The 13,033-nt window shown below is 38.1% G+C and overlaps 1 protein-coding gene and 1 long non-coding RNA gene across 2 annotated transcripts; both read right to left on the minus strand.

The window, feature by feature from the left end:
• Positions 1-25: 25 nt before the first annotated feature.
• LOC117626963 lies at positions 26-946 on the minus strand. The gene is made up of 2 exons (XR_004585696.1): positions 676-946; positions 26-511 (listed from the first exon to the last, which is right to left on the minus strand). It is a non-coding gene; the product is annotated as an uncharacterized LOC117626963 (long non-coding RNA).
• Positions 947-9,616: 8,670 nt separating this feature from the next.
• Positions 9,617-13,031, minus strand: LOC117627174. The gene is made up of 6 exons (XM_034359111.1): positions 12,049-13,031; positions 11,699-11,861; positions 11,360-11,536; positions 11,170-11,253; positions 10,671-10,752; positions 9,617-10,417 (listed from the first exon to the last, which is right to left on the minus strand). The coding sequence occupies exons 1-6, from the start codon at positions 12,402-12,404 to the stop codon at positions 9,972-9,974; spliced, it is 1,308 nt and encodes a 435-aa protein (XP_034215002.1). The 5' UTR covers positions 12,405-13,031; the 3' UTR covers positions 9,617-9,971.
• Positions 13,032-13,033: the final 2 nt, after the last annotated feature.

A 13,033-nucleotide genomic window follows, 5' to 3' on the forward strand; every position in this document is an offset into this window, starting at 1 on the left:
GATAAATCCTTTCGTCTTAGGCAAATTTAAGAATTAATTAGCATATGATTATGATAAGTAAAAGGCTGGCAAAATGTGTTTTATACAATTCCAAATAATTTAGTCCGCAAGCAAACCAATTTGCAACCGACAATTTACAACGAAATACAAAGAAAGGCCAGACCTTGTGACATGTACTGGAATCACGAAGATTCCTATGACCAGATTTTTAAGGAAAAGACGAGAGCTTCTCACTTGATAATTACGAGATTGAGAACATAAACACCAAACCCACCAAAAAAGTCTTCAACTTCGGAGAAGAAGAGACAAGAAAAAGGAAAGAAATTTGTCTCTGATTGAATTCTAATCACGGGCTTACAATTAATTAAGAGCTCCGCGCCAACAATCATCTATGCGCTGTCACCAACGTCTCAATGAACCTCAACCCGTCGAATCTCGGCTCGAATTTCTCCTTATTCGACGCCGTTTGACAGTTTTGTGCACCGTTCTTCACCGCCGCAGAAGAAACCCCCTAACCAAACACAATTAACATGTAGATTAGATTAAAGACGGGATTTTTACTCACTTTTCGTGAATCGAAGTTACACCAAAGCAGAGAAATGGGCAGATCCAATCACCAATTTCAATCTTCACAGAGAAAAATATATGAAAAATTTGCAGCATTCATGTACATACCTGGTTGGACGAAGACGACGTCGTAAGAGCCATGGTGGACGCGGCAACCACCGAAGCCACCAGTGTACCAGACGCCTTCATTTTGCGAACGCAACGAGAAGAGAAGAGACGAGAAGGGAAAGACCGTTGGTTCGGGGCTCCGAATTAACTATTCCAAGACAGATGGGCGAAACCCGACGAGGCTCGCCGGATCTCGACCCGAACTTTGCGATTTCCTCCTCCTCTGAATTTTTCGCTTGCAGAGGCTTTGGCTGGCGCTGTGGTGGGCCGTTATATATATATATATACGCGGGTAGCGGGCCTCCCTCAAACCGCATTTAACGGGGTTTAATTTTAAATTAAATTCCGCCTACGTGTCGAGATTCTCCTCCACGTTGGCGCGTTTTGACATGTCGAGTCAAACAGATGGACGGTTACGATTGTGTGTGGTGATTTTGAAGGGTAGGTGATGAGCCTGGAGGTGCGTCCCGCAGGTTGGGATTGTAGAAATGAGGTGGGTGCACGGTTAGGTTGGTGGGGGGAAGAGTAGGTTAGAGTGGTTCTTTCTTTGGTGGAACAAGGAAATATGCTTTATTGGGCCGTAAGATTCCGACGCTGGTGGGGCCCGCTGGCTTTGGAATGCGAGTTGTGGAGGGAAGAGGGAGGGGGTTTTAATAGGTTACGTTAGGTTCTATTTGTTTAAACTCGACGCCGTTTTGGTCAGTCTCTCCGCTCACGCATTGTTTTGTGGAGTATTTGACTGACTCTTTTTTCATTTTCTTTTTCCTTTTCTTTTTCTTTTTTTATAGTAAATCCAAAAACAAAAACAATTACTATACTCACAAATCGTTTTTGACAACTTAAACGCACTTTTAGTACTATCAAATCTGTATAAGTCCTCAAAAAAGAGGCCTATTCTGTTACTGCTACAATCGTGTTTATCTTATGTACGATAGAAAATAGCGAATTTGTCGATCTAATAGCTAAAATGATGTTTGCCTTAAGTATGAATTTTGTTAAAAATCTTTAAACGCACTTTGCCAATGAGAATAATAAGTAGAATGAGGAAAAAAAAACAATATTATAGGAAATTGGTCAAGATTCTTCAACCCATTTTTGGTGTGTCTTTGTGATAATGCTGTGGTCAAAATGGAATATGTGACCCTTCATCCCTAGATAATCTACCGACAATATGGTTGGAAGAGATATAAAAGATGAAGCACTATAAAAAGCAAAGTCCTACTTGAAACCAAAGGCAAAGAATTTCCAACACGACTTTTTACTAATTTGCTTAGGAGGGAAAAGCATGCAGTTGTGCTTAAACTAGGAAATCAAAACCCTTTCTAAATTCACTAGGAATATTAAAATCCTAAACCCTCTGCTGTATATTAAGGCCAAAACAATCCTTGTGCTTATCCATAATCTTTTGTTCCTCAATACCTAATCCTTAAGGTTGCTGTTTGTTTGACAACAATGTCTGTTTTCGGTGGATTTCTTGGAGGCATATGTGCTGATTATTTTGATGATGAATTTGGTTTGCCTCTGCCTAATTACAAGGCAAATAGCACTAAACCAAAGGATGCCGAGAATTCTGAAGCCGAGAAGGAAATTAATGAGATCAAGAATAAGTATAAGAATGTGGGCAGCAGCAGTTCATCGTCTAAACCTAAAGCCTTGGCTGAGGAACCGCAAAGCCATGCACTGTCTTTTGCTCCTTCCTTTGATGGATTGTTCTGCTTTGAAACGCTAGTTTCCAAGTTCATCAAACCTACTTAGTATTTGTTCAGACGTTACTTACTTTGGCTAGTTGGGAGAGACAGTCAATTCATTCATACTGTTTTATGAGATTGTAAAGAAGTTTCAAACTTTCAATTGTGTTAAAACAATGCAAACTATTTTTTAATCACTGGTATGTGACAAAGAAAAATCTTTTGTGGTATGGTATAATTGTTTATGTTTGCTTATGAGATCAACTACTTTTCCTAATCAATTTGAATTTTCATGTATTTGATTACAAATTTTCATGTTGGGCAAGTACTTTCTGTTTAATATCTTTGTATTTGTGAACCGGAATAATTTCAAGACTCAGAGAGAAAATTAAGAATCAAAATTATTGCAAAACCCATTACTTACGATTTACGCATGCATAGTCTATGCCTACAAATAATTTCACAGAATAAAGTGGAATTCCAATACTCATTACATACCAAGTGTGTGCATATCTTTATGTTCATAATATTACATACTTATAAAAAGTTGTGCTATTTTCTCCATTGCCAATTGGTTTTGGGGTGGAACTTCAACTTTTTTCATGGTATCAGAGCATGTTAGCCCACGTGTGAAAGTTTAACAATCACACATACTCCAAGTCACCCAATATGAGTTGTCCACGTGTTAGGCTTAAAAATTCACCACACGTGCTAGAACGTGTGAGAATATGAAGGTAAAAAATTAAGAAACTTAACAAGGACTTATAAAGAATTTGACTGCTCATGTAATATAAGGCTATAAAGCAACTACATTATGAAACCCATAATTGTTTTTTGGGTTAGTAATTGATGCGCTTTTGGGCCCAAATGAAGCTTAAGAGGCCATCAATAAAAAGTGGAACACGAAGAAGGGAAAAAGAAGACTATGACTTGAAACAAGGACTTGTTTTCAAATATTAAAATCATCACGCTAATAGGTTCGAAATTTTCAGACATCGATGAATATTTATGTGTAAATATTCCTTCCCCAATCACTATCAAAAAATAATAATAAAGTCACTCATTCTTCAACCCTTTGAACAAAACCGACCACCAATCTGCTATACATACATGAATGAGGCCTTCTGAGGTTTCGTCATTCCCTTATCAAAAACTCCAATACCTCTCTCTCCAAAGCGGTCACTGGTCATCTTCGCTTTCTTCCATATTTATCCATGAGTTGACCGTTGACTCTTCAATACTAGCTAGTCTTGGCAGAAATAATTCTAGGCTGCGGCTCATCTAGGGATGGCAAAAATTCCTGTAGAGGCGGGTCCCCGTCGGATCCTCAATCTTAATAGGGGGAGATTTCGGGGCTAAATGGGTATCGGGTACGGAGATTCCCGAACTTGAAAAATCCCCGACGGGTATGGGGAGGGGATGGTATTGGCGTTCCCATCCCCGAACCCAACCCGAAAATATATATGTTTATATTTAAATAAATAAATATATAATTATAATATTTATGTTTAACCATAAGTTAACTTCCCTCTCATAATTCTTCCTAATTTTCTATGGAATTTCATATTGATGTGATTTTGAATAGTTGAGTTGAACTTTATAGTTAATTTGGATGTATTGAATGATAATGTAATATGAAACTTAATGTTAAAATGTATGATAAATATTTTTTTATGCAAAAAAATCGGAGATTTGGGGCGGGTATGGGTTCGAAGACGGGGGCAGGGATAGAGAGCGGGAATGAAGATGGTATTATCATACCCGGCCCCTACCCGACCCGTTGACATCCCTATCCTCTTCCCAAAGAACAACCAACAAGTCTGATTTTTATTGTCCTTCTTTCCAAGACATATTCAATGATACTGGAAGAAGACCAAACCACAGCGGAGTAGATAGATAGCTAGATATACATGCACATCATATTATATATTAATTCAATCAAGTTCAATCAAGTGCGTGAATTGTGCAACCCAAGGTTGATATTTCACAAACAAACTTAATATACATGTACCAGCTTTTGTGCAAAGTTAATCTGTATTATATTTCAATTGCAGCAATTTCTTTCTTTATCGCCAAACCGAAGGGAAAGAGAGAAATTGTCTCGCCCTGGAAATTGGTAAATCTAGTCAAGTTGATCTCTTTACTTTTTTTATGTCGCATGTTTAAATTTGAGATTACAAATTTGTAAATCGATATCCTTTTGTATTAAGCTAAATCCCGCGTTAATAGAGATGTGAATATTGTAACACATAAACTTACTAGATTCATTAAATCATGGGAAAAGGAGTTTCATAATTTCTTCCAATATTATATGCTTTATAATGTTTCTTCTTTCCAATAATAAACCGCCCCGTCTAAAAATAGAAAGAAAAAAACGGAAGTTATTCTTTTTCTTGGGAAAGTAATGTGCACAAAATTTCCAAGTCAGAAGTGACTTCATTCCAAAGTAGCCGTCTTTAGAATCCTGAATTCTTCCTTGCCAAGTTGTGTCAGGCTCGTCTCCATACGCGGCGGTACAGAGCATCCAGCCTATTTCCCTTCACACGCATTCTTTAATCCAATCCAATAAGGAAAAGGCCAAAAACCTACCTCCTCTCTCTCGAACTTTCCATCTGTCTCCTCCAATCAACCCTATATATGCTTCAATTTCTTCCACAAACCCCCATCACCAAATCTCAATTTCTTTCTAAAAGTCTAAAACTTTCTGAATTCCGAGAATTGGGTTTTCGACTTTCGGTTCATCCGAGCAGTAAAACACACAATTTTTTCAATCAAACATCCCAAATTCACTCTAAAGTCTAAATCTTTTTCAATTTTAAGAATTGGGTTTTCGAGTTTTGGTTCATCTGAGCAGTAAAACACAGAAAACTTCTACAAGCAACTATGAATTCCATGTTCAGTTCGTTTGATGCTTTGTGCGCTGAGTTTCTGGGCCAAAAGGTGAAGGCCTCCTTCCCTACCCAGCAGCAGCAGAAGAGTACTGGGGCTGTGGCCTCAGTTTCAGATAATTTGAACAACAGGGAGGAGGCGGCCTCCTTCCCTCAGCAAGCTCAGCCTGTGAAGAAGCAGCAGAGCCAGAAGGCACCGCCACGGTTCGCGCTAGAGTTGGATGGGCTCAACTGCTTTGAGACCCTCGTCTATCGTTAAAAACTACGACTGCCGCTGGAATTTTTAATCTCAAAAAATTGTTGTAAATGTTGATATAGGATATACTGCAATACAATTGTTTCAACTAATTTGCGGATCTTTTTGATGTGTTCATCCCTTTATTTTACTTAACCCTGTGATCAAGAATTAAATACCTGAGAAATAAATAAAGAAAACTCCAAAATAAAATGAAATAATTCTGAGATCACAATCGGGCATAGCCATCCATTCCTTTTTCCCAAGAAAGGGAAATCTACTCTTGGGCCACCGACAACTAAAGGCTTATTTTCTCTGAAGTGGGCCTAGTTTTTATTAAATTCTTGATGCCCTTTTCGGCCCAAATGAATTTTAGAGAGAGACCATCATTAACATTTGGAACGCAAGAAAAGGAAGTCACCTCTTTGTGGTTGGAGATTGGATGTCACAAGTGTAAATTTTTTAAGAAAAACGAAACAAAATGGTTAAGTTTTGGGTTGATTGCACATTTACAACATCAAATTTCATCAATTAATTTCGCCAAGTTTACGATTTGGACTTGATTGCATATCAGAACTACCAATATCGAAATGATAAGAAGCCCACACTTCATTCATTAGCTCAAATACACTTCAAAGTCTTCAAGGTTGAATAGTACTTATAACAACCCTACATAGACTCCAATGGCTCCCATCTTCCTTCCATCTTCATCCATAAGTTGACCGTTGACTCTCCAATAGCAGTCTTTTGCCAAAATCCAAATTCAACTTTAGGTGGCAGCTACTCTTCTTCCCATGGAACAACCAAGAAGTCTGAATTGTCTTGTCTTGTCCCTTCTAGCTTTGCAATAAATTTTTACTGTTATTGGAATGTGACTAATTAAGTCGACAAGATAGATATACATGCACATCATATTATATTAATTATACTTCTTTGTGTTCAATTGTGAAATCCAAAGTTGTTATTTCTCAAACTTAATGTAAACTATACTTCTTCTTTTTTTTTTTTACACAAAAGCGATAGTGTTTTATTAATGAGGAGGAAAAAAACAAGTACAAAATAATTGGATTATGTTCTAAAGGATAGACGAGTATTCTAAACTATATATAAATCAAATAATATCGTGTAATGTTTTTTTTATAGATTTGTACGTTATGTACCTTTTGTGCTAAGTCCATTTTTGTATTATGTTTCAACTTGCAGCATTTTTTTATCATCAAAAGAAGAAAAAGCAAAACACTTATGTCACCTTATAAATTGATTATGCATATCATTAACATGTTGTGTGTAAGCAAAAAGTAAATCTAGTCAAGTTGATCCCTTCATATGTTTTTTATTTATTTATTATGACTAGAACCTTGTCATGGCTTATGATAGTTGCTGTGGAACTTCCATAAATGCAAAATTATATTCACCATTATTGTCCCATCTATAAGGACTTGACGGTGAAAATTCGTTTGTGCATTATTTATGCAGACAAATTTGTACATAAAGCTTTATTCTTTCTCACTAAACAAACATCTAATCACATGAACTAGTTGTTGGCAATTAATCATGGGGCCCCACCAATGACAAATCATTTATAAGTGGAGAAACTTGTATCTAGCTTATGATATTCATATTTGGCGACGCTAAGTATTGTATGCGTTGTGAAGTATATTCTTCTTTCCATTTCCTAAGATAAAAAGGAAAAAACCAAAGTAAATTTTTGGGCAAGTGTGATCAATTTGCATACAATTTTCCAAGTCAAGGTAATAGATTAAGTCACAAGAGGAGACACCAAGACTTGATTTCCAAGCAAATTCCACCCAACCTGGAGCCTTCCATACGCGGCTAGTACAGACTACAGAGCAACTAGGAAAAGCGCCACTTCCTCTCGAACTTTCCATCTCCTTTCCCCAAAAACGCTATATATTTCAATTTTCTGTACAAGTCCCTCAAATCAAGTACCTTCTCTCTATTTTCTCTCAAAAGTCAAACTTTTTCAATTTCAAGAATTGGGTTTTCAAGTTTTGGTTCATCTGAGCAGTAAAACACAGAACTTGTACAAGCAGCCATGAATTCCGTGTTCAGTTCGTTTGATGCTTTCTTCTACGCTGAGTTTTTGGGCCAGACGGTGAAGGCTTCCTTCCCTACACAGCAGCAGCAGAAGAGTACTGGGACTGTGCTGAACAACAAGGCATCAGTTGCAGATAATTTGAATGGTGCAAAGCAAGAGGGCAACAGGGAGGCCTCCATCTCCATGCCTCAACAAGCTCAGCCTGTGAAGAAGAAGCAGAGCCAGAAGGCACCGCCACGGTTCGCGCTGGAGTTGGATGGGCTCAACTGCTTTGAGACCATCGTCTATCATTAACAACTACAACAGTCTCTGGAATTTTAATCTCAGATATTCAGATTGTTACACAGAAAAAAAAAAGAAAAAACATTTGTTGTAAACGTTGATATAGGATATATTACAATACAATTTTTTCCCCACATTTTGGATCCATATTGATTGATTTTTTTTTTTTTAATTGCTGAAATTAAATTTTGATTTGTTGCCCAGTTCATAAAATCAGGAATTGAAAACTGGGTTTTGGTTATAAATTGTGCAGCTTTGGCTTGCAGCCATTAAAGCAATTTTAACCTTAAAAACACTAAACCCAGAGGAGGAGGGAACAGAGTTTGAGCTCTAGGTGCTTGCAACCAAACTGTTTCTGTCAATATCATGTTAAGCCAATCCTTTGCATCAATTGCAAGATAGAGAAGCAAATGAAAACTCTGGAGGTCTCAAGAGCACTTGGTTTGAATAGAAACACTCTCCAAGTGGATAAGTTTCAGATAATCTTTCTAGAAGAAGACAATCAAAAACCAGGCACGACATCGTTTTGGACACACGTGTTACTCTTCTTTTAGCTTAACACAGAAAAAAATATCGGCAGAGAAATCCTATGAAATCATGTTTTTGGACACGTATATTTAATAATATCAGCAGAAAATCTTATTGAACAACATTTCATGTCTTCTTCAATTTCAGATTTGCATGATTGATAAAAAGCTGGCCAGCAAGGCTGTCTTTGGAATTGCAGATGGTGGCCTTTTCTCCACCAAGGAACCAGCTGTTAGAAAATGTTTTTGGAGATCCAAGGGCCAAAGTCCTATGATTCAACTTTTTGCTTTCTCACTCTGTGTGAACCAACAAAGAAATGGTTCGATTGAAAATATTTCAAGAAACCCAACTCAAAACTAGTTTTCAGGTTTTACTAATATGTTAAGATTTCATAGGAGCGGATTCACGGTTTATTATCACTAGTGTCGATATTGTCAGTAACTTAACCACTTACACAATCTGGTGAGTATAAAATTATATACAAAATGCCTCAATATTAATATTAGTGAAACTACTCATTATATATTGAATTTATTTTATAAAGCCTTTGACGTGGGACTTCAACATAATTAGCCTCTATGTTTCCACTCTGCCTTTTCCCTAGCAAAATCGTGCTCTAAGCCAAGAATGTTGAGTTTTTTACGAGGACAATAGGCGGCTGTCTATACGAAAGGGGCTCATAACTCAAGGAAAATTATCGATTGCTTTCGGTCCAAGTAATTTGATTTTGATACTAGTCCAACTCAAACACAAGAACCGTCAAAACAGAGAATAGCCGACTTTATGGAAGTCAGATGTTACTGTGTGAACTGGCCCCTAACCCCTAACTTCGATGATTTGTGGGTGCTGACTGATGGGCCACGTGCATATAGAATCCCACACGTCTTTGAGGACCCAAAGACGCAACTTTACAAGGTTCAGGCTCCTAGCAGTAGTAGACAAGTGGCTGATTGTGATTGGTCACTTGTTTCCCCACGAACCCAGACGAACTCTTAACAACCTCCCTATTTTCTGAAAATATGGAGGGGTCCCATATCTACTACCATCATGATCTCATCCCAGCCTAACATTTAACAATATGCTTAGCATAACAACATGCAGTTTTTTAAATTATCAGAAACTGATCTGCATGTGTGTGTTTTCCCTTTGCCTTAGAACATAATCTATCAGTTCACCTAACATTCTGGGCTCCCATGTTTTGATTGAGGCCAGGCATCAATCAAGCTATGTCAACTGCCACTCAAGTTTGTATGCAAAACTATGAAGCAACTCAAAATCAATACATTGAAAGAAAGAAAATGAGCATTAAAAGAACCTGAATGTTACTGTTATTCTTGCAGCACAATATCCCTTAATGACGTTTCCAACTTTAATGAATACAGCTATACGATCTCTCCTCTTTTCCCAGACATTTCTTTGTTCTCATCTCTCTTTTGGCTGGGGCTCTACAATTAAAGCTATATTCATAGCTCAAAGAAAAAAAAAGGGCAAAGAATACCCACCTCCAATCCTCTCGAAAAGGGGATAGTGCTGAGATTCATCATTTGGCAACTCCTCACTTCACTTTACAGTAACATTAGCTGGCGTCGCCAGAATGAAGCGACAATTATTTCCAATCACAACTTCCGACCAATGTTTGCGAACCTTCGGGCCACTCCAAATATAACTGCCTTAGTCAAGAGGCCCCGGTCAAGGCTACATGCAAGGGCAATAGCCCCACCAACAACTAGAAGCTTAGGTATGCTCTTCCCTTCTGGTTTCTTCTCCGATGAACCTGATTTTTCAATTGCCATGGTGTCACTAGTGCTGTTTTCCACCAATCTCAAGTAGTCTGCACTGACTTTGGTGTTGATCTGAGCCATGTAAGCACACCGTGAAAGTGGGGCTTTAGAGGATCTCTCCTTCTGATATACTCGCAAGCCAGGTTCAATCTTTTTAACAGCTCCCCACATACCTTGCCGGACTCCAAGTTTTGCAATTTCCCAAGGAATACCCATATCTTCATGATGAAACAGTAAAACCTCACATGCAGTAAGCTGGCCATCCCCTCTCTTTGATTCAACTGGTTCATACCCAACACAAAGAAATCTTAGTGATTGTTCCCAAGACCACAATTCAGATAAGAAAGCAATACAAATATTTAAATTTTAAAGTAAGAAAATTAATCTGCCAATTATACATCATAGAAAAGAAAGATCCTTCATTTAGGAAGCTTGACAGGTTTTTTTGGTGCCCCTTTATTCTTTAAGAAACCAAAACCACTTTGTATATATTTCAAAATCACATAATTAAGATGCATGGTAAGACTTCCATACCTGCACGAATGCACCAACTTGAATAGTACAAATCAACACGTCTAGGTTTGTCGCGCCTTGGCACAGAAGAGCAAGGTACTCCCTGAAACATGTAAAATATGCCAACAGGTTATTTCCTGGTAATCTCTGCTTACACACAAAATAAACTCAAATTGCTTGAGAAATGAAAGAACTGCAATATCTCAAAAGACATTTTCAAATCCACAAATGCTATACTACTAAACTATATAGAGTCAGAAATTACTATATTGAATGGAAATCCACATATATCTTAGTACTTCAACTATTCATAACTACAATAACCTTTACATACCAAATCTAACCAAACTAATACATTTTAGTTATCATTAATTCACACTAGACATGTAGCCTTGGCAAGAAAACAATGAAATTGGAACCTAAAGGAATCCTTTTCATAATTTGTTTCCTCCAAAATAGGCTACAACAGATTCTCTATGTGACTAAATAGAAAATTTATCTGTGAGGTTCCTCTTCATACCTTTGTTACACAGTAGTATGACCGTCCTGATTCCCAAATGCGGCGCCCTATCAAGTATTCTCTGTCGCTACAAAAGAATGGGAACTGTACCCAAAACAAAGAAAGAAAAAAACAATGTAAGTCATAAGCCAATGCAACCAGGACAATTCAATAAGCAAAGAGGAAAAAAACAAGTAAACACTATTCTCACCTTGCGCACCCAGTGCACTAACATGGTTCCAGTAGTGGGGCATTCTTCTAAAGTAGAAGCATATATAAGCATGTCATCCCACTTCGATCGAAACTCATCATCCCAAAAAAAATCCCTCAGTTGCTCTGGTGTAGCATCCTCATATATAGTACTACTGCGGTATTGTGGAGGTCCAGTCTAGAACACACAAATGAAATCCAGTCAGTTAACCTCACCAACCAGTACATATAAGCAAAACAAGACCATGTATCTGACAGCCACAGTTAGTTGTATCAGAAACTAAATGAGAAGATTGAAAGACCTCAATTATCCAATAAAGCGAAAAGTAAAGATAGCTACCTCGGGATCTCTACGCCAAGCTTGATAGCGCATGGTTGGGGTGGACCGATCCATTATATGAATCCAAGCAGGACCTCCATCTTTCTCCTCAACCAGCTGACATATGTGCCGTAAATCCTGATTGGTCACAAGACCGGATTTTTCTCTTTCATTCTGTGAGGAACTGCCATAGCATATATTTACTCATTAAGCTGAAGCTCTTAGAAGTTAAAAATGACCCAAATCCCAAATTTAACACATTAACCACTTAGGAAAGTTGTGAATTGAACACATTAAACACCAAACTATGAAAACCTTAGGTAAACCCAAGTTGTGAAATTGGTCAAAAATACATGGGAAAGTCAACAAACCTGAAATCAGGATTGGTGGTAGGTGGCATGGAAAGAGCCTCCTTTTGATTCCTATCATCGGCGGCCCAAGGAAGGTAACTGGGCAGCAGAAATCTCAATGAACTCAAGCTGGGAATAGGACCAAAACACGTGGATGATGTCTGTGACGATGAGGAAGACTCCTTTTGTTTGGAGATTGGGCAATCCAACAAGTCTCTGCCAACCAAGCTCGCCCATCTTGGCTTCCATGCCCACCCAACAAAAACCCCAACAATCACAGCAATCCAAAGAGGGGTTATGAACATCATAAGCTCGCCCAAGACTTCAACAATTGTGGGTCTCCGAAAAATATCCAGAAAAGCCGAAACCAAAGCCATTATCGACCCGAAACCAAAAAAACCCAGAAATTGAAAAAATAAAAAAGAGAAAAACCCCTCGATTGAATCGGATACTGGTATGCGTTAAGCACAGCGATTACTCGAGGGTTTCAGAGAGGCAGAGAGAAAGAAAGAAGACAACTGATAACAAAACCCCAAGACCCAACAAGGAGAAAGAAATATAATAGAAATATAAATAAAGAAAATATAATAATAAACTAAAGGGATAGGAGGAGGAGGAGGAGGAGGAGGAAGCGGAGAACGAAGAGATATAGATATGGTTATTGCAGGGAGTGAGCAGTGGAAGAAGAAGACAAAGGAAAGCTGCGAGCTTTGGATAAGATTTCTGAGATAAGAGGCAGAGAGATGCGTTGCCGAGATTACCACAGGACCAGCCCCAGAGAGAGGCTTGTTTTCTTATGGTTTTGGTATTGTTTTTTGGCCAATGGCTTCAACCAAAATGTTTAATTTTGGGGTTTTTGACGGTAAACAATAAAAAGAAGAGCCAAAGGGAAGGCCTCTCTGACTCTTTGAGTAAGTGAGTTTGAGTGAATGCGAAAAAAATTAGGCTGTGATTTGAGAAATCTGTGTTGGTGTTTATTAATGCATGGTTTGGAGAGGCCTTTTGT

The sequence above is a fragment of the Prunus dulcis genome, chromosome 5 (assembly GCF_902201215.1).
Source record: "Prunus dulcis chromosome 5, ALMONDv2, whole genome shotgun sequence".
Taxonomy (NCBI): domain Eukaryota; kingdom Viridiplantae; phylum Streptophyta; class Magnoliopsida; order Rosales; family Rosaceae; genus Prunus; species Prunus dulcis.

Excerpts from the sequence above, each read along its gene's own strand:
- LOC117627174 (XM_034359111.1), bottom strand. The coding sequence starts at position 12,404 with ATGGCTTTGGTTTCGGCTTTTCTGGATATTTTTCGGAGACCCACAATT. Across the intron at positions 10,753-11,169 it reads CATACTACTGTGTAACAAAG|GGAGTACCTTGCTCTTCTGT; the intron begins GTATGAAGAGGA and ends TACATGTTTCAG. Across the intron at positions 10,418-10,670 it reads AAGTTGGTGCATTCGTGCAG|TTGAATCAAAGAGAGGGGAT; the intron begins GTATGGAAGTCT and ends GGTATGAACCAG.